A 25996-nucleotide genomic window follows, 5' to 3' on the forward strand; every position below is an offset into this window, starting at 1 on the left:
CAATTTGGATTTTGGTAGATAGTAAAAATGTGATAAATTCTTTATTCACCTCGCATGCAGGTTTACTCTATCACTTTTTTCCAACTCTAATTCATGCATTAAATCTGGGTTTGGACAGCACAGCTGTCAAATGGATCTATTACTAACAACATACATATTGTAGGTTTGGGTCTGCCTCTTTCAAACATTGTCAATGATATCTTGGCTTGGCGCAGTGGAGTAGCCATCTCTCACCTAATGTTATTGATTATTTGGGGGCATTCTTGTGCTTCCACTAAGTGCTTGTGTTGAACTGCTTGAGAGACAATTTTACTTCTGTAACCTTCTCTCTCTGCTTCTACTGGCCCCCTCTCTTGGGTCTCTGTCTTTTCTCTCCATTCCCCCTCTCTTGGGTCTCGGTCTTTTCTCTCCATTCTTTGGGTGCTCCTCAATTCCCACTTCCTGCCTCCATCTCCTATCTGCCTCCACTAAATGTTCCTCATCACCTCGCCATTGACCATCTTCTCTTATTTGTCTCACCCTCCTTCTCCTGTATACTCCTTGTCAACCACCACACTTTTGTATTCTTCCCTAACCTTCCTTTTTTTTCTTATTCTTGTCCACTCCCCACTTCCAAACATCCTCTCGCATTCTGCCCTCACTATTTATTTTGTCTGCTCTTCCCTCCCGGCATTTTGTAATTAGAGCCGCTGGGACCATATCTTTTTCCTTTTTCTGTAAACAAAAGTGGGTTGTAGTGAATGTTTCCTTGCCTTCAGTATGACCCTTTGCAATGCCAAAAGGAGGGTGAAAGCCAAAGGAGCATTTACTAAAGTCCATCCTTTCTTCCTACATTATAGAAACTAAGGAAGGTCTGTAATATCTCCCCCAAACCATGCTCCACTTGCAGGGCGCAGATGCCTCTTACAGAGCTGCACAACATTTGCCTCTGGTGGCAAGGATGCAAGCATGATTCGAAGTCATCTGAAACGGTCTGACACCATTCATTAGCTGGAGCTGATAGTCCCTGAATTTTCTGGACCATTGTTGAATCCCAGCAGGTCAAGACTTTCAAGGAGGCTATGCTAAATCTTGTCTGGACGATTCTGGTTTCCACAGGAGCGCCTTCAAGCCCCACAGATCTGTCATTGGCCCCCAGTTGCACTTTTGCTTCTAGTGCCCACCACAGTACCAGCAGTTGGCGATACCTCTGCACCTTTGGTGAATGCCACACCAGTTACGTTTGATTCGGTGCCGGATTCAGCTCCAGAGGTGCTAGTTCTGGATCTGACTCTCAAGCCAGTCTCTGATCCATACATAAGCTCACCTAGCTCTCAGCTGATGTCCTGCTGTGAGATTACTGAGGCACAGCCTTTGCAGTGGGAAAATGTTGAGGCTGTGCTTTCCTTCGACCCCAGTATTATCGACTACTTGAGGACATTTTTGGATCGATGCGGTTGTAATTCAGTGCCTTCAGGAGAAAGTGGACAGCTTGGTGCCTCTGGTCTGGATTTGGACCCACAGAACACCATTGACCTTGATACCTCCCCTGAAATGGAATTGCACATTTTTTACAGTAGTGGTCCACAGAGCAGCAGAGATGCATTAACTGCAGTTTCTCACTGATCTTTTTAAAGAAATGTTGCAGCCTGACCTTTTAACTTCAGAGCCTGTGCTTCCCTTCTACGGGCATTGATGGAGGCCTTGGCGGCAGCATGGTCGAAACTGTGTCCAGCGCCATTAGTGAGTAATTCTATTGCGAGGCCCACAGGCCTGCTCCTTTGGACCCTCATTTTTAGGACGAGCCTAGCGGCAGCACGCATGCACTGCTCACTCTGCAAGACTGCTGTGGTGGAGTATGGGAGAGAAGCCGCACTCACGCTCCTCCCATATTTTTCATTGGCTTGTGTCGTCTTTTGTAAATGCTGCCTTCGGATTTGTTAATAGGCTTGTTACTCCCGCCTTAGTACGGCCTTGTCTTCATCTGTACCCTCCCATGGTGACTGGCCTCTTTACTTTGGTTGTTACATGGGACCTGTTATGTAGTCTGTAAACTCTATTTACTTTATTGAGTTTCTTTCACTGCAGGCCGAACATGCGCTGCTTCAGCTGAAACCGCTTGTGTTTTTTTAAGCAGCACGACCGCTCCTGTAACACGGGTGCCTGCTTTCATTCACTTTAACCCGAAATTATCTTGTCTGTCTCAAACCCCCCACCCCCAAGTAAAATAGATTTAGAAATGAATAGCGAATTGTCATAAGAAATCCAGGTAGCATATAATCCTGTGCTAATGGGTTGAAGCTGACAACAGCACATCTGTGTTGCATGTTATCCGCACTAAAGCCACCTGACGGGTCCTTTTCAAAAGCCTGTTTTATTACCAATACCACCACCATCAATACCTCCACCACAACCAATACCACCACCACCACCAACACCCCCAATACCACCACCACCATCAATACCACCACCTCTACCACCAATACCACCACCTCTATCACCGCCAATACCACCCCAACCACCACGAGTACCACCACCACCACAAATGCCACAACTACCAATACCACCATCACCTCCACCTATACCTATACCACCACCAATGCCACCGCTACCACCTCCAATACCACCTATACCACCAATGCCACCGTCATCACCAATACCACTACCACCACCAATTCCACCACCATCAATACCAATACTATTGTACTATTAGTATTGTAAATGACAATACCTTTTATTTATGTTTTAAAACCCTAAATATAAATAAAAGGCATTGTCATTTACAATGCCAATACCTCAAACTCTTGTGAATGCGAGACCTATTTCATTACAAATGCTTGTTGGATGCAGCATCCGACACTGGATAGTGGTGTGGTTGAGGCTTTGGCCAGCAAGTGGAATTTGAATGCTTTGCTTAATGTCCCATCTGAGAGGGAATCCAAGTGAATGGGTTCATTTAACAAAATGGGTTTAAATTTGTATGGTTGATTTGAGAATCTTGACTTCTGTCCCTTTTAAACCGCTCAGGGTCAGAAGTGTGCCATCCTCCACCTGCTTCACGGTTGCTGCACCCTTCGCCTTGTCTACTGATTCGATAACGACTCTTCAGTCAATGCTAAGGCCATTCTTTCTCACAGACACATTCCCTCCCACACTCCCTCACAGACCTCCAGGGTTTTGAGCATGTTCTCTTGCTTCGGGAATGGCAGTGTTTACAAAAAGATATATATGTACCAGGGCAGCATTACGTCTCTTACATTTTAAAAAGGGATAAACAATTCTATGAAATGTATGCATTAATATGTGTTTTTCAAGTACTGCATGATTGTCAGATGCATAATCATCTGCTCTCACGCTGGAGCTAATTTTCCACCCACAGTCTCTCTGAACAGCATGTTTGTGACAGTGTAGCATTTAGGCAAACACACGATCTATTGTTTTTTGTTTGGAAGTGTCCCTGGTAGGAAATAAGCTGATGATTATAACTGGCACGATGTAGCTTTTTTATGCCATTGGATCATTTTTTTTTGGCTTCTTAAATACACGCCCTTTATTCTGTCTTGTCATTTGGGGGGTGTTAAGTAGATTGATGTAGTAAACGTAGCAATTTTAGTGTGAACCGCGATACACTGTTTATTTTCTGCAAATGCAATTCTGAATAGTTTCGCTATGTGACATGTTTCTAAACTCAACAATCAATGTGACTTTTTATGGTTTGTTCCTCGACCTGAGGTGAAACCTCTCACAATCTGCACTTCCCATGCCACTTTCATTGTGTTCTTCCTTACTAAGTTGCTGAAATATTTTTGCTTTGTAAGAGGACAGTTCTTAAAACCACCTAAAGATAACTCTAAAATAAACGTGTCCATAGATTTCCCTGTACACAGAATAAAATAGAAATTTTAATCGTTTATAGGTTTATTTGTTTTCCCGTGGGCAGTGAAAGTAGTTTCTGCCCATTCAAAATTGTCTAACTCCCAGGAGCCATACTTATCTTGTGCTCATCAAATCTTTATGTTGGTGGACACATCACTGTGATGCTGCTGCCTTCTAAGCACGTGACATAAACACACAGGTAGTAGTGTTCCCTTAAAGGGACATATCCACACATTCAATAAACACACTATGGTCCGTAATTAATTTGGCGTGAACAATCAAAATAGCTTGCTATATTTCTGCAAACTGGGGCTAAATCAGCCCCAATCACCTACCACCTAAAGGTGGTATTAGCACAAACCAATGTGCAACCACTTATACAAAAAACTGAGGCTCTGGCAGCACACCTTAAGTCAATTATTGATCCATAAACAGTAAAGATCAAATTTGTGGGATCCTTCGGTATATATCCCTATGCTAAGAGTGGACAAGACACAACAATATTGATCTGAAACAGAAATCCAGAAAAGTCATTGTTCATGCTGTTCAGCAGTCTTTATTCATATTGTGAAAAAAAATTCTTAAAACATTCCCAGCACATTATAGCCGACACATGTTTCGTCTTTTGCTTACACTTTTTCAAGGCATAAACGTTGGAATCAACAGGCCAGAATCAAAAATGGATTGTGTCTGTTATTGCAACGAAATATGTGCAAGAACCCCAGTCCAGATATTTGTATAACCAGCTCGGCTCAAAGTGTCCCAAAACGTCACAAGCAAGATCCTAATATCCGACACTGGGTCTGGCAGGTCCAATATATTTCAGAGCTGCATGTAGGTAACCATCGGGCCACTAAAATGGTAACGCCGTGTCTCTAAGTACTGATAACACATTCTGTTCTTACAACACCCAATCTTTTCCATATCTGACTGTCCACATTATACGTGATTCGTAACTAGTCACTGGACCTTCATTTGCGATCCTACTGTGTGCGATCTGTCCCCTTATACACAATCAACTCTTCGACATTCTCCTCTTGTAAGTTCGTTTTACCGTGACCCTTAAGACGCAACCGTAGTACGTTACAACCATCAAAGTTGTAGTGTGTCCTCCGATCTGCGTAGCTCCACAGTCACGAGAGACTAAGCAAACATTGACAAATCCAATAGGTTTCGTCAACTTTGGGTAAGCTGTGCAGGAAAAACACAGGCATTGCTAGTTTTATGTGTCATTATGCTATTATGCATCGTTGGTGATAAATATTAAGTGGTAGTCCTGGCAAACCTTATCTGACAGCTTTAGGCGAAATTTTGTTGAAGTGGTGTGTGCATTTGTGTATGTGCACATGTGCGAATGTGTGTGTGATCTTCCACAGATTGCTTTTTTCACCCATTTGAATCTCTCGCCTTGCAAAGCAGAGCTCGCTATTAAAAGTCAATGAAAATATTTTCAACATTGTTCATTATATAATCAAGATGGTTACCGGTGAATACTTTTGCTACCTCTTTCCTCTCTCACTTTATGGCACTTCACAGCAGCATGAAAGTTACTTCTTCAAGTACTTTAATACCGCCACTGAGTTAATTGCTCAACATTTCCGGGGCGAGAAAAAGTCAGATTGGAGATTGGGATTTCCCACAAATGTACATGTTGTTAGGCCTTCTGAAACTTCCAATGCAAGGCACACCATTTCTTTCAATTATTTTGCAATGCAGCTGACTGTTTTAATCGTTTTTATTGGCACTACAATGTGAACACCAAACCTATTGTTTCTGCCAGTGTTCGCTTTTCATAAAGTAAGGATCCTCCCTTTTTTTTTGTCCTTTACCTGCTTAAAATCGTGTACCGTCCCTTGCCATGGCAGCCATCTTTTTGAGATTTCCTCATCTGCATTGAGGTCTTTTGCTTTGTGTACTCACTCCATTAATTCAAAAGCCTCTGATAATACATCAGCTTGATGTAGTTCCATATAATTATTACTCAATTGATGACCTTTTTAATTTAAACACACTACATGAAGAAAGACCTTATCTTTATCAGGTGACTTGTATTTGCCTATGGTGACAATCGAATGACGATTTAATGATGTAATGTACGCTGATGACTAGAAGCTTCATTATTCCGTACCAAGTCAGACGTGTTTTTAATTTTCTAATGAGATGATTGCACTTCGAAGCAGCTGCAGATTTTGAAATATACATTTTATCGGCTTTGATCTACGGTATCTGATTTGATTGGGTACTTTATTAATGCGTATTTTAATTTGCATCTGAAAATTCGTTCAATAATTAGATAACTGTATATTTCTCTAAAATCAGAGCATGAATTAATTAAGATCTTACATATTTAAATTTGGGTTTGTGTTCTTCCTCTGACTCTTAATAGAAGCCTTTGCCTCAAAGTTCTGAGTGATTTTGGGGCGTATGTACTAAAGCATTTTTTTAGAGACAGAATGGATAAAGCCATTAGATACATCTGGCTCTTTGTGAGTGGAATTCTGTCATCTCAGCTGAGATACTAAACTTTGGGGGATCATGTTCTTGTCTTCTAAGCAATCTATCCTTTTTAAATAATGATAATGTTATGCTCTTTTCCGGGCTACTGGTTATCATGGTCTACTTGAGCTAGTTAGGCTCGCCTAATGATGTTCTTCACAAAATATGTATCTCGCGCCACTCTCCCCTTCTTCCTTGTAAATGTAAATGTAAATGTATAGGCATTTATATAGCGCGCTACTTACCCGGAGGGTCCCAAGGCGCTTCGACCGCTGCGAAACCCTTCCTGGCTTCCCTGAGAGATGGTCCCTTAATGGGTATCTCCAGGGTGAGACCAGGCATCCCCGGCGGTCTGGTGGGGCCGTTAGTGAAGATGAGGCAAGCTAATGCCCAGAGTTGCCGAGTGTGATCGCTGATCAGAGTGGGCACCGAGGCGAGAGAATTATCGAGTCCGCTGACCCTGGTCCAGAAACCTGCCGCGCCGGGAATCGAACCCTGGTCCCGGGCCGTCCTCTGCTCTCGGGTCTGCCGCCTCTAACCAGTGAGCCACACATAGGTCCTGTGTGCCTGGACTCTATCAGGTTTACTTCTAGGTATTGCATTTTTTCAGGACTGGATTTTAAAGTTAGTTTACAGATCATGTCAAGACTTAATCTCACAGGTTCAGTAGGACCTCCTCGTCCACATGGTAGTAGAGCATGGGTTCCCTACCCCTTTTGCATTAGTTGACTCCTGTGACTGTGCACCCTCAGCAGTTGCTTTGAGTGCATGGTTGCTCACTTCTGGCTCTTCTGCTCATGGCGTTATCTATCAGAAACGGAATGTATCACTGAGGGATGCAACAAAGTGCCACGCACTCGGTGTGGAGATTTATATGATCATTTTACCTAGAAAACGGGGCTTGTGTGGCAGGAGATCTTATATTCAATTAATCTGATTTACCTTTCTTAAAGACATTCAATCTCCATTCATCTATATTGGCATTAGTGTAATAAGAAGACAGTAACACATTTTCATCTGGTATGATTAAGTAAACATATGATTTTGCCCTTTGTCTTGTACTATTCTGAATTTTATATGAAAAGCATATGCATGCATATTGTGTGGAATTTTGTATTGGTGAGCATAAGCATGTTCAAGACAGCTCGTAACATATGTTCCTTATTTATTTTCAGATTGCCTGTTTGACATCTGTTGACCAGTTGCAGTTGTACCAACGGTTGAAGTTTGAACGAGGTATTTTAATTTAATGCAGTGCATCTCTGTTTTCTTGAAGGGTTGACTCATTTTACCAAGCACTTTCAACATCTCAAGTATTAAAGGTTTACTTATGCTGACAGGAGATATGTTCCTCACATTTGCTACCTGAAGTGTTATTTGCTATAATCCATGTTTCGTGTGTTGAAGAAGTGTATGTAAGTATACACCACCCACAGGATATTAACACCTTTGACACACCAGATGCAATTTGAAGAAAGTTATTGGTTACTTTTTTGTAGACTTATTTGCTTTATGTATCGGCCAACAAGGATTGCCCCCTGGCTAATGGAAGGTGCTTCTGTTGCTAAGAGACGTCAAACAAGAGTTAGTAGAGGGTTCTTGGAGTGAAAGGAATGTGGGTTCAGGCTATGTCTCTAACATCTGAACTGCATGGTCAGTAGGCAAAAAGCAAGGTGTCTGCAAGCATTTAGGACACTGAGATGTAGCTAGCTTATTACTAAGCCGTTTCTGAGGTTAGATGAAACTTCAATTAGTGGGCCTTCTTCTCTTTGGGGTTGGATGACAGATTGTGAGGTCGGTATTGGCATGGTTAATAGGGATGTGGACAAGTGTGTATATGGTGCTCCATTCATTTTATTTAACAAAATGTATACTTTTATTTCAAACTGAAATTTGAGATTACGGATTGTTGATTGAAAAGGTGCCAAGCATTACAATACAACCACAAATAACATTATCTTCGAATATTTCCAACTTTGTATCGTTTCAAGGGCTAACTTAATTTATTGTAGTAAAAATTTAACTTTCTCCCCATAAGTCCACATAGGCTTCCCACTCACACAAAATGTGTGGTTGAGTGGAAGAGATCAGGGAGAAAACTGTTACATCTCAAACATTAGAATTCTCTATTTTCTCCATCATTCCGGTGATGCGCTAGAAATGTTTACGCCCCACTTTCTCCAGCTGCACATCTGAAAGTCAAGATTAACTTTTCCGTTGGATGTCACATATGCAAATCCCCACAACAAGAGAGAACTACACCTCATGCCCTTACTTCCTTAGAGACCATTTGTGCTGTTCCATGGCGAAAGCAAGTATGTACTTGAGGGTGTCTCTGTCTCTGTTTCAACCACTTTAGTTTGTGAATCTCCTTTGAGACTCCATCCTAGATGTGTTAACTCTCCCCTTTTCCCCTAATAAGATTGCACCTGATGTGTCTGCGAAAATGGCACTTCCTTGTTTATCACTCAATAACAGAGAGACGGCAAAATTCACACCAGTCCCAAAATGAGAGCCAGATCAACTGCCCAGCTTTTCCTTCTTCTTTCTTTGGGAGAATCTGTTGTCAGAAGCCTGCCTCCAAAGGCATGCAGACACCACAGTTGACCCACAATCTTCTCTACACACACTGCACTCTCTGACTCTGGCCTACCACCAGCACGTTCTTTTTATAGGGCTAGCCTGGAATGTGCAATTTGTAGGTATTCCAAGAAAAGTAGATGTCCTGGTTGAACTTTGTGCACCCTGAGGGGTCTGCCTCATTGTTTGATGCATTTAAACATACCCTTTCAGATTGCATCGGTCAACCTTGACCCTAGATTTCTGGTACGATTGCTTTCACAGGAAATTTTGTAGGTTGCCAGAACCGTTAGTTTTCTTGGCCTTGTGTGATGTGCATAATGATTTTAATGTTATACGGGTTTGACCAATAAACAGTGGGGTGATTTTGAGGCTGGTGTTATTCGTTCTATCATTTTCATGTTGAGTCTCTATTGTTGTCTGTCTGAATCTTTCCTTTTATTATGATAGTTTTTTGTGTACGTCCCTCCATACAGTTTGATAGCAGAATGTGTGTTTGTTTCTTTCCAATGACTAAAGAAAATAATTATAGTGTCAGTTTTGGATTGTATTACTCAGACTAATGAATTCTCCTGACTCCCCTGAGGAAGAGAGAGTTTCACATTGAACAGAACACCTTGATTTTACTCTTGCATTTCTTACATGGTATTGTACTTCTCCAAGGGATTGTGGTCTAGGTAGTCAAGACAAAATATATTTTTTTCAGATCTATGAAGGACAGTCCATTAGAAAAGAAAATTAACTAGCTAAATCCATTCAACATTGTAACATAAAATAAGTCAGTCTGTCTGGCCAGTGTTCATGTGGGTTCCAATAGGCTGTGGACAAATCAAGAAGGAACCAATTATTCTGGGAGAGACTAATCATGGGAAGTAAGGTGATTTTGATGACTGTCATTCTGGTCTCAATTTCTATAGTGAATGTGAATCCTGATGTCTTGTCATGGAGTTAGTTGTGAAATGCCACATGCTATTGTAGGTGTTTGGTTAGTTTAAATTTTTTTGAAGTGTAACAGTAATTGGTCAATTGTTTTGGGTCTCCTGTAGTCTTCTTTAAGAGGTGGGCTACTATTGAGGGACTTAGCAGGTTGGGAACAGAGCTCTCTTCTTGGGCTGTACAGAGGGTTACTTTTGTGCAAAATTCTTTTAAGAAGACAAAACATAAGAGTGTATTGTGAAATGTGGTATGAAAAATAACTGAATGTGTTGATCTGTTGCTATTTCAGAAGTGCACTTAGATCCACACAGAACATGGTGCCCTTCTGCAGACTGTCAATCGGTGTGTGAAGTTAAACCCAGTGACTCAGGGCATCCTGTGGAAGTAGTCTGCCAGACTTGCCAACTGACTTTTTGTTCAATCTGCAAGGCTGGTTGGCACCCAGAGCGTATATGCCATGAAGGTCAACCCATTGTAGTGCCAGCAGAGCATAAGTAAGTTGATAATGCTATGTCATGGAATATCTTACAGTTATTCGTGCATGTGTTCTCTCTGAGCGATAATCAGTTAAAACCTGAAGTGTGTATTAAATTATTATCATCACTGTAAATTTCAGGTAGTTGGCATACCCTGTAAGCAACAATAGCGGTTCACTCTGGTCTTCACATCCAAGCCTCATTACTTTAGAAAATATTACTGTGATAAATTACTGTGGTGCTGACTTATCGCTCAGTAGCATATGTGGGATTTTGGACTTTAGGAACGTCATGTTGGTGTGCAGTTGCTGTTGCTAAAAAGTGCTAGTACTAAAGCTGACCAACTGTATGACTGCTGAATGCAGTATTACAGCCAGTGAAACAGAAATCTTCCTCCATTTTTAGTCGGTCTAAGGTATTGGGAGAGGAAGTTAAAAATGACCAGTGTGCTGATTGTTAAAGATTGAACTGTAAACATTTAGCAGTTTCTGTTTCAGAAACTGATAACCAAATGCATTCTGTAAGACTGGCTCTCCTTTTGGCAAAAACGTTACATCATTCTTCGATGGATGCCTGAATGCCCGCCACCTCATAACTGCTGGGTTTAGGTCCTTGCGTTTTGTAACAAAAAAGAGGACTGCTCCATACCAAGAATATTTAGATGGACTTCAGAATTATATGGCATGCACTCATTTAGAAAATGATGTCTTTGAGATAGATGAATCTGACAAACTGGTGCCTTGTGATGCAGTTTGCTGTCCCCTTCAGGGGGGATGGCTGTCTATTGTGTTCTCGATGAAACTTATTTCATGACGTGGCCTGGTTGAATGGTATGCATTATTTTCTCACTTTGTCCTTAATATAAAGTTCCAAGCTGGCTATCGGCCATTATTGTAAGATACATTTTTAATGGCACAATGGTTATTGATCAATCATATTGCATCACACACAACACATTGGCAGGCATACATATACATTGGCAAACGCAAAGAGATGATGGACGGAGCACTGAAACTTTTCAGTCACAGATCTACGTTGAATCAATCATCGTTCTTTGGCTCACTCCGGCACCCCAGTTCAGACCCAGCCAAATGCATTGGCAACCATCTTGAAATGGCAATTGTATACATCATGTATTATCAATAAAGGACTAGCTTGGTTATGTTTTTAGGGAGACTCCGTGCGTACGTATGACGGCAAACCACTTGGTTTGGTTGTTAAGCCCTCACCCACCAACCTAGTTGGTGGCATGCTTCATCATCGGGCCCACCACAGTGACACCGAATGTGTCCCGGGTGTGCTTCGACTCCAGATTACTGAGGAGCTGGTATACTTCTCTGAGTGTGCTGTGAGGGGGGTGTAAGAAAGTGATTTAAAAGCTATGCAGTGGGTCCCAGTTCCCGAGGGTATATGGATAACTTTAATATCTGGGCCCCTGCTAGCGAATAAAAAGGCAGTCGGACGTAGTGGAGAAGGTTATGGGCTCCCACGTCCTATGTGGTCTACATGTTTCAGCCAGGCCTTTTATTTATTTACATCTGGCTTTCCTCAGGACCAATGAGAATGTGTGGGTGCAAAGATATAAATTATATTAAGTGATAAGTGTTGTTTAAAAAGTGTTGCTCGCGCTAAGGTGCTATACGTGTATTACTGTACACATAACATAAAGACACAAACAGACGTACAGGGTAGAGTCAATAAGTATGGTATACTTTATAACACAACATAGTGCCGGCTGATAAGGTGTGTGAGCGACCTTTACCGGCAGGTAGAACGTGGCAATGTGAGTTGCATGGCGGTTGTGATTATATAGCGATTTAAAATCGGGGTGTAGGTGGTGGGCTAAACAGCGAAATAGACAATAGGTGAGAAGCAGGCAAGAAAATATCTTTTTCCTCACACTTGCTATTTGCTGTTAAAGCCTCCTGGGTCACCTGGCAGGGGGAGAGGACCCTAGGTATTGTGGAAGGCAGAAATTAGAGCTGGGCCTGTTGGGAGAGAAAGCTGCTGCTTACCTAGGTAGTAGCGGTGAGGTTGTCTCTATACTCACGAAATTATCGGTCTGCGAGCTCCTTGAACCTGTCGTCCTGCTGCGGTGTCCCGAGTAACTGTGTGGTTATCTCGGTCGGGTATTTGTAGCCCTGTAGATTCGCAGCACCTGTGAAGGGGCAGGGAGGAGTGGGCGTGGCCATGTAGAATGTGCCTGTTCATTTAGTCTATTGCGCATGTGTGCGCGATCAGTGTGAGTACAGCGACGCACTGTGTACAGAGTGTTGAGGCATGCGCATAAGCCCTGACATGAGGGTGGCTCATTAAGGTTGCTCAAGTGGTTTTAGAATTAGGGGGTTACAATTGGAGATTAAAATTCAAAAATCATAGCACTATGAAGAGATACAGAATGGGATCAGACCACGAGTCCAAATGGAAATGGGGACTCAAGCGAACAGTTTTTCTCGCTGACTAGGTAGTCAGCGAGTTCCATGGAATGGAATCGTTAAGCCCTGTTATATGAGTAGAAAGGCGGTAAATCCACTGTTGTTCCTTTGTGAGAAGGGTTCTCTCATCGCAATTGTCAAATTGTTCAATCACGGTCCATGTGAAATCATTTAGAGTGTGATTGTGGGTCAGGAAATGTTCAGTCAATTTGCTTATGTTTTTGCCACATCGCATGGTGCTCCTGTGCTCAGTCAGTCTTGTTCTTACTTTCCTGGTGGTCATGCCGATATATCTGAGGCTGCAACGGCATGTGATCAAGTATACCAGGTTGGAGGAGTTACAATTTGTAAATTGACGCTGTGTCCAAGTTTTCCCATTTTCCAGGTTGAGTGTCTTTGAGGGGGAGGTCAGGTGGCAGACACTACAGTTGTTACACGGTTGGTGTCCAGTCATTTTAGGTAGACCCCAAGCGTTAAGGATAGTATTGCCTGTGGGTCGAGGGTTGGTTCTTGGCCTTGTGGACACCAACTGGTCTTTCAAGTTTTTTGCTCTCTTGTAGGCAAAACGAGGAAGCTCCCACTCTCTTGCTCCTGAATTGATGATCTTCCAGTTTTTTCTGATTATGTTGGACACCTGATTTGAAGCAGTGTTATAGGTGGTTACGCATGTCAGAATGGGTGACTCAGGTGGTTTGGTGATAGTGTCAAGGAGTGCCTCTCTATTCTGATTGCGTGCCCTTTTGCAAGTCTTGGAGATGATTCTGGTGGGGTAACTGCGTTCCCCAGTCTGTATCTCTTCATAGTGCTATGATTTTTTAATTTTAATCTCCAATTGTAACCCCCTAATTCTAAAACCACTTGAGCAACCTTAATGAGCCACCCTCATGTCAGGGCTTATGCGCATGCCTCAACACTCTGTACACAGTGCGTCGCTGTACTCGCACTGATCGCGCACACATGCGCAATAGGCTAAATGAACAGGCACATTCTACATGGCCACGCCCACTCCTTCCCACCCCTTCACAGGTGCTGCGAATCTACAGGGCTACAAATACCCGACCGAGATAACCACACAGTTACTCGGGACACCGCAGCAGGACGACAGGTTCAAGGAGCTCGCAGACCGATAATTTCGTGAGTATAGAGACAACCTCACCGCTACTACCTAGGTAAGCAGCAGCTTTCTCTCCCAACAGGGCCAGCTCTAATTTCTGCCTTCCACAATACCTAGGGTCCTCTCCCCCTGCCAGGTGACCCAGGAGGCTTTAACAGCAAATAGCAAGTGTGAGGAAAAAGATATTTTCTTGCCTGCTTCTCACCTATTGTCTATTTCGCTGTTTAGCCCACCACCTACACCCCGATTTTAAATCGCTATATAATCACAACCGCCATGCAACTCACATGGCCACGTTCTACCTGCCGGTAAAGGTCGCTCACACACCTTATCCGCCGGCACTATGTTGTGTTATAAAGTATACCATACTTATTGACTCCACCCTGTACGTCTGTTTGTGTCTTTATGTTATGTGTACAGTAAAGCGGAGGGAATCCCCCTCCATACACGTATAGCACCTTAGCGCGTGCAACACTTTTTAAACAACACTTATCACTTAATCTAATTTATATCTTTGCACCCACACATTCTCATTGGTCCTGAGGAAAGCCAGATGTAAATAAATAAAAGGCCTGGCTGAAACATGTAGACCACATAGGACGTGGGAGCCCATAACCTTCTCCACTACGTCCGACTGCCTTTTTATTCGCTAGCAGGGGCCCAGTTATTAAAGTTATCCATATACCCTCGGGAACTGGGACCCACTGCATAGCTTTTAAATCACTTTCTTACACCCCCCTCACAGCACACTCAGAGAAGTATACCAGCTCCTCAGTAATCTGGAGTGGAAGCACACCCGGGACACATTCGGTGTCACTGTGGCGGGCCTGATGATGAAGCATGCCACCAACTAGGTTGGTGGGTGAGGGCTTAACAACCAAACCAAGTGCTTTGCCGTCATACGTACGCACTGAGTCTCCCTAAAAACACAACCAAGCTAGTCCTTTATTGATAATACACATTAACCAGGGGATCTGGACTGGCTTACCTAGTCCTCTCTCTCCATTTTGATTTGCTGAATTGTATACATCAGCCATCTTTTTTCTTTAGTAGAAACGCATTCCAAGTGTCCGTATCGGAGTGCATTCGTCATGACGCAATAGCAGCCATTTTGGCATTAGGTAATCCTAATGCTTGTTTTTTGTGCCATAGCAGCATGTGGGCTCCATTGCTTAATACATATTGCATCACAATACATTGGAATGCATGCATATGCATTAACAGCCATCTTAAAATGACTTCAAGCGCGTATGTACACATCAGCCATCTTTTTTCTGTAGTAGAAACCCATTCCAAGATGGCTACCTATGTGTCCACATCTGGGTGCATTCGAAATGACACATTGGCTGCCCTTTAGACATTAGCTAGAATTAATGCTTTTTTTCTATGCCATGGTGGCATGGGTGCCCTATTGTATAATGCCTGTAAGTTATAATACCAACAGCAGTCTCATTTGACCTTGATGCAGGAGACTGTGTGTTAAAGCATGTACTGTTAATCCTCAGACTTTCTTTCACTCAAGTATCGGAATGAGAATAACAGTCACAAAGGTGGCAGCTTTGCATTCTCTCTCTCTCACTATCTGCATTTGTGTGGAGCCTTCCTCTACCTTCCAGGAATCCGAGATGTTCCTATCCACTGTTTCTGCCACCTGTCCTGCAAGCCGTAAGTTTCTGTAGCATACGCCCACACTGCTTGGTGCTCCACCTACTCTCCTAACTCTTAATTTGCTCCTTGCGTTGGCCACCCTTCCTGAAGGGGATGGGATATGGCTACACCGAGGGCCTTAGTGGAGTACACCCTCAGGGAGCAGACCCCGGGTTGGTAATGGAGCGAGCTAAAGAGGCATGTAATGTACTTGATTTCTCTAGCAGGACAAGTGGTCTGGCCCAGTCATAAATTTAGAGAGTAACTTGGGCCTCTTAGGGGCGGTGAGGGTATTTAACACTGGGATGCAGGCCAGAGCGCCTACTTTCTCTAGGGATTCAGTAAATGAATACCCACCCATCAGCACTAAATATGGGGATTAGGGATGTGTTGCACCACTAAATAATTGTCGCAGAGACATATGGGACTTACAAAGCGGTCCTGCTTGGTTGAGCACGCGTCTTGGTCTGAATTGGGATAGGCTTGCAGCAGCTACCTGGCAGAATCAATGGGGCACTAGCAGTATACTGAAGGGGCAAACGATGTTCAACTGGAAGGAAACTCTAAATGTTGGAGCCTATGGCTCAGAACAATTTGGCACATAGATGACTGGGTCAGCTTGTGGGTTGGATGCAGACGCTTGCCCAGAAGTAGAAGTTAAAAAGTTATGCCAGAAGTGCATGGGAAACCGGCGGGCTGGAAGCAGACGCTTGTTCGGAACAAGAAGGTAAAATGGTACACCGGAAGTGCATGGGCACCCGGTGGGCTGGAGGAAGACGCTGGCCTGAAAATAGGAAGTATAAAGATACACCAGAAGGGAATGGTCATCAGCAGGCTGGAAGCAGACTCTAGTCTGGAAGTCAAAGGAAAATGATACAGCGAAGTGAATGGTCACCCTACGGGTTGAAAGCAGACCCTTACCTGAAAGTAGAAGATAAAAAGGTTGCACCGGAAGTAAAAGATCACCTGGCTAAGCTGGAAGCAGATGATACACTTGCCCATGGCCGAGGCAATTACAGAGCTTATGGGTATGGTTAGGAACACTGAATGTAGGGCACAGTGCTCGAGGGTATGTTAAGGAAGCACAGGCTCAATGAGTAAATAAAATAAATGCTGTGTAAGGATCGATTACAAGTTGGAAATTGCCTAAATAAACGGCGGCCCCAATTCTTCCATAAAAGATAAACCAGTGTGGTGTGTGTTTGTAGGACCCGGGAGGGCGACCAAGTGGGGGGTGCCTCCCCTATGCAAACAGGAGTTTTGTGGGCTTGGTGTTTGGGTTTCTTTCTTGCCTTCTATCCTTCTATGCTATCCTTCTTGCCTGCTTTCCTTCTCTGCTTATTTACTTCCCTTTTTCACTCACCCATTCATTTTCTACTTCTCCTTTTTGGCCCTTCTTTTCTTTCTGCTTCATTCCTTCTTTCCTGTCTTTCTCTTCTCAAATTCTCTCCTTAATGTCGGTCTTTCTTTGTATCATTTCTTTTTTTCATTCTTTCCCTTCATTCGCTTCTGTTTCTGTCCCTTGTTCCTTATTTTTCTTTCATTATTTTTTCTGTGAATTCCTTTTCTCCTTCATACATCATTTCCTCATTTTTTTCTTTACTCCTTCTCTCTTTCCTTCGTTCTTAGATTCGTTCTTTCCGTTCCTTTTCTCCTTGCTTCCTAAGTTCCTTCTTTCCTTTCACTAACTTCATTGCTCCTTTCTTTCTTGCCTTCGTTACTTTTTTCTCTCCTGCTTTCCTTTCCTTCTGAAAATCCTTCCTCTCCATTCTTGTCTGCTTCAACTCATTCCTCTTTACTTCCTCCCTCCCTTTTTTTACCTATGTAAACCATATTTTATGTAGTAGCTCAGGATGGTTTTCATTTATCAGATGTAACTCTAACGATTGAAAAGGTTGGAGACACTTGAACTAAAGACTCATTTAGGTAAGGTCAAAGCTGTATTTTGACTTCCTTAAAGAACTGGCTATGCTCACCATTAACACTAATTACATTCCACAAGTTGACAACCAGAAGTGAGAAGCATATGCCAACCTAATGAGATCTAGGCAGAACTCTGCCGAGATATGCTGGAGGGTCTCTTGTGAGACACTTTAGATGTTAAAATTAGCTCGCCTGTCTGGTGCGAGAAGATGCTGAAATAAGAGGCATTTCTTAACTGCATGATACAACATCCCCAGTATCGCTTGCGTTAATCATTAAGAAGGTAGTGGGCGGGCTTTGTCTATTGAAACCGTGGCAACCGTTTGTCTTTCTTGTTTATATTACAATAAGTGTATTTACAAACCTTTTATGTTTTGGATCATGGGTGTATACTTTGTTCTTCCTTATCTTAATTCACAAATATTATTGCCGGGCATCAGATATGCAGTTACATAATTTGGCAAGTAAATAAAAGTGTGATTTGTTTCTAAGGAAGCTGCTTTTCTTGTAGTAATGTTGGGTGTGTGTGTGAACATTCTCAATATGACAACACTGGAACTACCCATTATCCAAATAAATGACTCTTGCTTTAGTAATGAACTTTAAACCTACTAACATTTGATATTAAATAAAAACGCATCAAGATAAAGCTTCCAAAAAATGGCCCAAAACGTTAAATTACACAACCTGCATAAAATCGTAAATTAATAACTGGAAAATGACAGAGATAGTCATGCAGGAATAGTATTTATACAATGTTACTGTGGATGCATTTGTAGTCGCAACCAAGCCGTTCTTAAACTGTTTATTGCGTTTGTGCAAAAGTATTCATTTTTTCGACTTTGGACTCTGCCCATGACAGGTAGATTGTGTCAAAGACAATCTCACATGCCAATCAAAGTCCGAAACGATTTATTAACACTATTAAAATAATAGTCTGTGAATCACAGAATTAACTTGCCAGAATGTCCCCAATATGGCTGAAGCAGCTAGCTCAGGGAGCAATGGCGGGGCACACAAGTATACACTAGCACTTGCAAGTTTCGAATATAGTCATGTGACTAATTCGTAAAAAACATGCAGGTTCTTAGATTGCTACCAAGAACAAGTTAAATGACCTCCAAATAATAATAAAGATATGAAAACATTTTGGTAGAGCAAGGTAGACTTCGATTTCTATTCCACGATCGTAAATAGCCAGAAGAGAGTGGATTTTACTGCAACAACTCCTCATCGACTTGCTCCAAGTGCCCTACACAGTGTGAGTAGCAGGACGGCTCCTCCCTATTCCTTTAGGCATGGACGTGAGTTCTTGGGAAATCAATTCATACTCAAAAGATACAAATCCAAGTACAAGACAGCAAGACTTTAGAATTTTGTTAAAGCATCAAAACGCCAGAGAGGAAACCATAATCCGCCCTGGCAAAAATGTTCAAACCAGCCCCACACAGCAGGAGACTGCACGTATAATGAGGCCATGGGGTCACAGTTGGGTCATGGGGGGCAATCCAGCTCTGACATTGGCTCTTTGTCTGCAGCCCACTGAGAAAATGCCAGAGTGGCAGAATGGCTAATGAGGCCTAGAATACCCTTGGCATTTGTAACTACTGCCCTGTGCAAAGGTTTGTTCCCACATCTACCAATCCACGTCTCGCATCTCCCAAAAGTGGCAAGGGTATTGTGATGCACAATTGGAAAACTATCTAAAAGTAGTTAAAGACCCCCAAAGCCAGAGCATTGCCCCCACGCAGATGTTAATTAGAATTTGTATGCATTGAATTAATGGATGTAGAAAGCCCCTCGCTTGGATTAACTCGTCTGCTATTGATGGACTCTCTTCCTGATTTGCATATAGGTGTATGCCTTGAGGTGTGGCAAAAAAATGTCGTTCTTTACAATGCTTTTCTACACTAAACTTGCATGTACACAAAAGGTCTTTTGACCGAATGTATGACCAATTCTGCATGTGTTTTTTCACGCATGCCTTAGGATCTCCATCATTTGAACAAATGTCTTTAGCACGCATTTGTTCTGCACGCAAGTCGTTTTAACGTAGGGTGATATCTGATATTGGAATAGTTTAATTTACTATTCCAACTTTAGTCTGCACAACAATAGGGAAGGTGTTGGACTTTAATTCTAACACCACTCCAGCATTGCGCTCCTGTTAAAGCAAGTTGTTGTAATGACTTGCGTGCAGAACGATTGCCTGCTAAAGACGCATTTTTTCTGTTCCCGCCGCTGTCAATGCACAGCGTGATTACGGCTTCCTCCTAAAGGACCTTTTCCCTTTTTACCTCCTTGATGGAAAAGATACCTTTATACACAAAGCACCTAGGTATTCAAAACCAGAGGTAACATTTGTCAGATTCATCATCATTAGTGTCTCCTACTCTGCACACTTTTGCCCAGTGCCTACAGATGACAAAATATAATAGAGTTCAATAGAAAACCTTTGATAATTCACCCTAAAAATATGTGATGCATTCAAAATTCATGCCATCCGCTCTTTGGTTAAGAAACAAAAGCATTGGCTGGCACCGGAAAGAGAAATATTTGTCATCATACAGATTCCTGATAAGCCATGACACCTGACAGCCCTGTGTTTCACCACCTGGATTTCAAAAGGAATACTTTCTGGTAATGGGAAAGCTTTTAGCTCTCACTTCAATACCACAGGCACAAAAACAGCTCTTTAGTTGTTTAGTCTTCTTGTATATTTGGGAGCTCTAAAATCTTAATGAGTTCATGTCATACATGTGCGAGATGAGTGCTGCAGTTTGAATGCTAGTGGCAGTGGAACCCAGCAGTTGTTGTCTATTATATACATACATTTATACTTCTATCCCATATTCTGACACCCTTTAGAGGTTTCTCATATATAATATGGACTGTCATTTTGAAAACAATGCCTTTCCCTTCCTTTCAATTGAGCTCATGAATACACTCCTAGTTGATAGCAGCGGTGACGATGTTGCAGTCCAATTTCAAGTCAACTGTCTATTGGGTCGCTTCTCACATTTTTGACTAACCATCGCCTCTTGTTCTTCACGGTATAGCTCTTCTCTTTTAATTATAAATTCACTCACAGGTAGGCTCAACTATGCCAGCAACTCTTCAGTAGCCTCTTTGACTTAAATGAGTGTATTGGCGGTAACCTGACCTCCTGGATCTACTCCCATAGTTTAGCACTCAAGTATCATTTTAACCTCTGCGGGTAGGGCAAGTCCTGCTCATGAGTTCACCACCTAGACAGTTTGAATGGGCTGGGCTCACTTTTTTCCTCAGTTCACCCTATTTACCAACAACCAGTTTTCTCTTATCCTGTGCAGGTAGGGCAAATTCCACTGCTTACCTGACTCATAATTATTTGAAATAGGCCTGGCTATCTTCCCTCTGGCTCACTCCATCGTCAATTACAGTAAGTTGGGCTAAATCCACTTCCGGAGTCACCACGTAGACCAACACCCACATTCATGTTGTTCACTGCAAGTAGGTCAAACTTCTCTCCTTGTCTAACTCTTTAGAGGATTACTATGCCGGGCTAAATCTGTTTCTGGTTCTCTGGTTCACTCCATAGAAAAGTAAAGTTGCCCGTACTAACTGTGCTCTTGGGTCCTTTCATAAAGATTTAAAGTAGGCTGACCTCTCTCCATAGACAATTACAGCAACTTAGACAAACTTCGCTGTTTGGTTTATCCCGTGGATCAGCACCCAGTATTTTGTTGACCTTAGTAGTTGAGGAAAACTCCTCCTCTTGGCTAAGTCCACAGACAGTTATTGAGCTCTGGGCGAAGTATACATCCGGTTCCTTGGCCACTCCATAAACAATTATTGTAGGTTGGGCTAACTCGACTGATGGATTCACTATTCTGGCTGCCTGTAAACAGTGAAGAGTGGAACTTGTTTGTTTAACCCTGGTTTAGACCTGTAGAACAAAAAGACTAGAATAACCTACAATCACAGATCAATAGAAAACACATGTCCCTTTAAGCAACCACCCTCAATCAATCGATCTCAATCAAGCCATTCGTTAACAATGAGAGCATGTACCCAATCCACAAAGAGGTCTACCACATCTGGCATCTTGGATGACTTTTATATAGTTGATCTCTTCAGGTCCCAAGCTTGCTCCTTAGCAGCCTCAAGATTGAACATTCAAAAGCATTATTTCAATACACCGGCTTGCGTAAGAGATGACTGTAAGACATACAATCCTGGCAGCAGATTTCTGTCTTCTCTTTCCTTTTTCTTAGCCCTACAAGTTTTAAATCGTGGATTGCCCAATTGCTGCGTCCTGCACAAGATGTGGATCGAAAGCTTAATAATTCACCAGAAACTCCTGATTGGAGATGCAGAGTACCTCAGACCTCCTAAACTATGTTCACTATATTGCTCACTTGTCATCCCTGCATCACACTTAAGTGCTAGATCCCGAACACAAAACATGCACCACTTCGGTCACTCAGGCATGACACCAAAACACTTCCCATGTAAGACCCATTCTGAGTACGACACCTTTCCAACCAAACACCTGCCGAGTTGGAGCATGCGGTCAGTCTAGTGCTTTAAAAGGGCAGGTACTGTCCCTTACTGAGTACCTGTTCTTATTTCATTTGAAAGGGAGAGAACTCGCACTTCTCCGCACTGCTGCAATATATTTAATGGGAGAGTACTGACACTTCTCAGGAGCAAACAGGTACTTTATAGAGTGAGTACCTGCACTTCTATTTTTCGATTTAAAGCACTGGGACAGTCGGATATTACACTTCTCTACTTCGCAGTGGGAATGTAGCGCTATACAAATGCAATTTCAAACTGAAAGCTTGACCTCCCCCTCTTGGCAGTGCCACCTCCTCACTTCCTTTTGCTTGAGACGGTTACTGACTGCTTGCTGCACATTACAATTTATAAATAAAGAAACCACGCCTAATGTTCTAATTGTGCTTCAGATGCAAAATATGTAGTAGTAATAATCTTTATTCGGCAAAATTGTTCACCATAAAAGAGTACATATGCACAATAAATATTCAATTCCCCCGCTAAAACAATAAAATATAATACAGCATAAAAAGATATCCTGAGATAAGGGATGCTCCACAGTCACTAATTTAAGTGAAGGTATCTTTGGTTACATGCATCAGTCCGTTGGTAACCTGGAATGTAATTTCAGTAACCGGGAGCGCGTCAGCCAAACGCTACCCAAAAATGTTGCCACCCCGCATATCATGACAGTGGATGATGAATCGGTAGAAAGTACACGTAATGCCAGACTATGACACCTCAACCCCAGCTCCCTACATACAGGTTTCAACCAGATTTTCCGGGCCACTTTGTAGGCGGGACAGGCAAAGAATAAGTGGGCCACAGTTTCCTTTGGTGCTGCACAGCCTGGACACGAACGCAAGGGGGCACCAGATTTGGACCACCTCATGGTGAAATCATGCACCGGGAGCGTTCCGTACCTCAGTTTTAGATATAGCGCTCTATCTAGGGGTTTGGTTATCAGGTCAAGGAAGGGTTCCAGTTTTTTCACCCATTTAAATTCCAAAAACCGATCCGTGAGTGAACCCCCATCCGAACCACTCAGTGCCTCGCCCTGTACCCAGTCCCAGTAAAGTTTTTTAATCACTTCCTTGGGCGGTGGCATCTGAGACTCCCATGCGTCTCTTAGTCCTAGTTTAAGGACCAGGTCTCTCACATTGTTTAGCCATCCAATTTTTTTGCCAGTGTCGAGCAGTAGAAGGTCATCCAACCCTTCAGCATATTTAGCAAGCTCCTCAGTCCTTCTTAAGCGGGTCCAGAAAAGCAATGGGCGTAGCCTCACCAAGTCCATAAGGGCTCTTCTGCCCAAATCTAATCTCAGGGGGATCAACGGAGTGGAAGCGGGAAGAGCCACCACCTTCCTCAAAAAGTTATTTTTCGCTATGGAGAGATCTGATACATTTTCGAACCCCCAGAGCTCGGAGCCATATAGTGTCGCTGGGAGTATCTGGCCCTCATAAAACGCCATGGCCGGGGAGACAGGTTTACTACTTGACTCTCGAAGCTCCCTCAGAGTCACCCCAGATACTCTTTGGTGGCTGAGTAACATTTTGGCCAGATGGTCCTTCCAGGTCATTCGACTATTTATCCGAACTCCAAGATAGTCAAATGAATCGACCATCTCCAGGGGAGCCCCATTAAGCGAAAAGTTATTTTTAAATCTTTTGGAGGGTGAGAATGCCATCAATTTAGTTTTCGAGGTATTGATGATTAAGCCTCTGTTAGTGCAGAAGGAACTAAATAGATTCAAGAGTTTTTGCAGACCCACTGGGGATTTGGAGATCAATAAGGTGTCGTCGGCGAAGAGTAAAGTGGGGATTCTTTCCCCCGCCAGGGATGGGGCATCCGACTCTTCCCCTTTCAGATGGTCCACCACTCCATTCACAAATAGGGAAAAAAGAGTCGGGCCATAACACAACCCTGGCGTACTCCCCTCCTCACAGGGACCCTATCTGTTAACTGGCCCTGGGTACCCCATCTGATCCTCGCATAATTCCCCTCATGGAGTTTTACGATTAAACTCAGGAGTCTACTGGGGAATCCCATCCCTCCTGGGATCTCCCACAATTTAGCCCGGGGGACCAGGTCAAAAGCTGTTTTAAGATCTATGAAGGCCATATATAAACTGCCTTTTTTGATGGTAACTGCCTTCCAATAGATAACATAAAAGCGAAAGACCTGGTCCATCGTGCCTACCTTTCTTCGGAAACCCGCTTGGAGGTGGGAGAGGATACTAGCCTCCTCCATCCAATCGCCAACCCTTGAGATGATGACCCTGCCGACCACTTTCTGGATTATATCTATCAGACTGATAGGTCTGTAGTTGGCAGGGTCATCCCTTGCCCCTTTCTTAAACACTGTTACCACCTCGGCCCCTTCCAAGAATCTGGCACCGGGTGTCCCCTAGCAATCAAGTTCATTATTGTGGCGATTAGATTGGCCCAAGCCAGAGGTTCCGCTATCAACAGGTCCCCGGGGATCCCATCCGGACCGGCCGCCTTCTTGGGGGTTAGATGTCTAATAGCCATTGCTACTTCAGAGGCCGTGAATGGGAGATCGTCCACCCCTGTGGTATCCCCATCTCCAAAACTTGCTACTCCGGGACTGTTTATCTCTTCATTACCGCCATATAGGGCTAAAAAGTGGTTAAACCATTCCTGGCTAGTTATGTGAGCTGCTAATGGTTGCGATCTCCCCTGCCTGGCTCTGTTAATCAGATCCCAAAAAAGGTTCGGGTTCCTCCTGCTCACAGCTTTAGTTAGGTCTTGCCAATGCTGTTCCTCCCATTCGCGTTTAGCCAGCGATAGTACTTTCAAGTAGTCCTTCCTAGCCGCTCTAACTAGCAAAGGATCCCTGGAAAGTAGGGCTTTTGTCAGATTTTTCCTTTTGCCCTTACACTGGTCCGAATACCAAGGTTTGTTTGTGATGGGAGGTGTGGTGTTTTTCCTATGGCTTTTCCCTTTGGAGGTAAAGAAGTGACTAACTTGCTCTATTGTGGCTTTATAAGCTGAGTCAAGGGAAGTGTGCGGATTCATACTAATCTGATTTTCACAATCCCAGACCTCCAGATCTGAGCACAGGCCCTCCACCAGGGATTTAATGGTCCCTAGATCGTCCTCCTTCAGGTTTGCCTTGTCCCATTTCATATGCGGTTGTTATTGTATGGGATAATCTCTTTAGTTATTTTTGTGGGGGCATTCACCCTCCTGTCTTTAGAGATGCCCCAGTTAAACTTGCTACACAGGGGGTTATGGTCGCTATCCTGACTTGGGAGCACCTCCATATCAATTAGGTCTGCCCACAAACTAACATCCATTAGCATGTAGTCAATTCGGGACGGCCCAATAAGCCTATTGAAAGTCAGCGCACCTGCCCGGTCGGACATAGTCCTGCCGTTGAGGGCTCTTAACTTGTGATCCCTAGTTAGTGCATTGATTTGGATTGCCCTAGCTGACCATTTTCTAATAGGGGGCAGAGACAGGGTTGGAATGGACCATTTTGAATCTTCATCTTCAATACCCAAGGGATCGTCTCCGAGGAGGGGTTCAAACGTGCAATTGAAATCCCCCCCCTACAATGATTTTCGCTGTTGGAGGGCAGTTAGCTAAAGCTGAATCCAGAGCTGATAAAGTTGAAGAGGCGGTATCCCCAGGTGCCCCTCTGGCATACACGTTAAATAGATCAAACCTGCATCCCTCTACGTGTCCCCTAGAAGAGAGGTGAAGTATGTCACTACACTCCTACTCATGGCGTGTGACCTCCCAGTCCAGATCTATTTTTATCCAGACCGTGAGGCCTCCCGCCGGTCTACCCTTCCCTCTACTTACTGCTGGCGAAAAGTGGGTGGTGTATCCCGATTTATTTAAGGGTAGTAGACTCCAGGTTTCCTGGAACAGGCAAACATCGAACTTCTCGATGAATGTGTGCCATTCAGGTATATCCAGCTTCCGTTTCAACCCCGCTACATTCCAAGATAACAGGTTTATTAC

At 43.3% G+C, this 25996-nt stretch overlaps 1 protein-coding gene across 1 annotated transcript in view; it reads left to right on the top strand.

Annotated features, from left to right (window-relative positions):
• The window catches only part of RNF144B (ring finger protein 144B), a 334233-nt gene that overhangs the window by 266860 nt on the left and 41377 nt on the right, over positions 1–25996 (top strand). Inside the window, exons 4-5 of the mRNA XM_086965140.1 lie at positions 7527–7587; positions 10157–10361. Of these exons, the coding sequence (XP_086821266.1) occupies positions 7527–7587; positions 10157–10361 (266 nt within the window). The remainder of the gene's footprint in view (positions 1–7526; positions 7588–10156; positions 10362–25996) is intronic.

Source organism: Lissotriton vulgaris, chromosome 4_1 (genome assembly GCF_964263255.1).
Source record: "Lissotriton vulgaris chromosome 4_1, aLisVul1.2, whole genome shotgun sequence".
Classification (NCBI taxonomy): Eukaryota; Metazoa; Chordata; class Amphibia; order Caudata; family Salamandridae; genus Lissotriton; species Lissotriton vulgaris.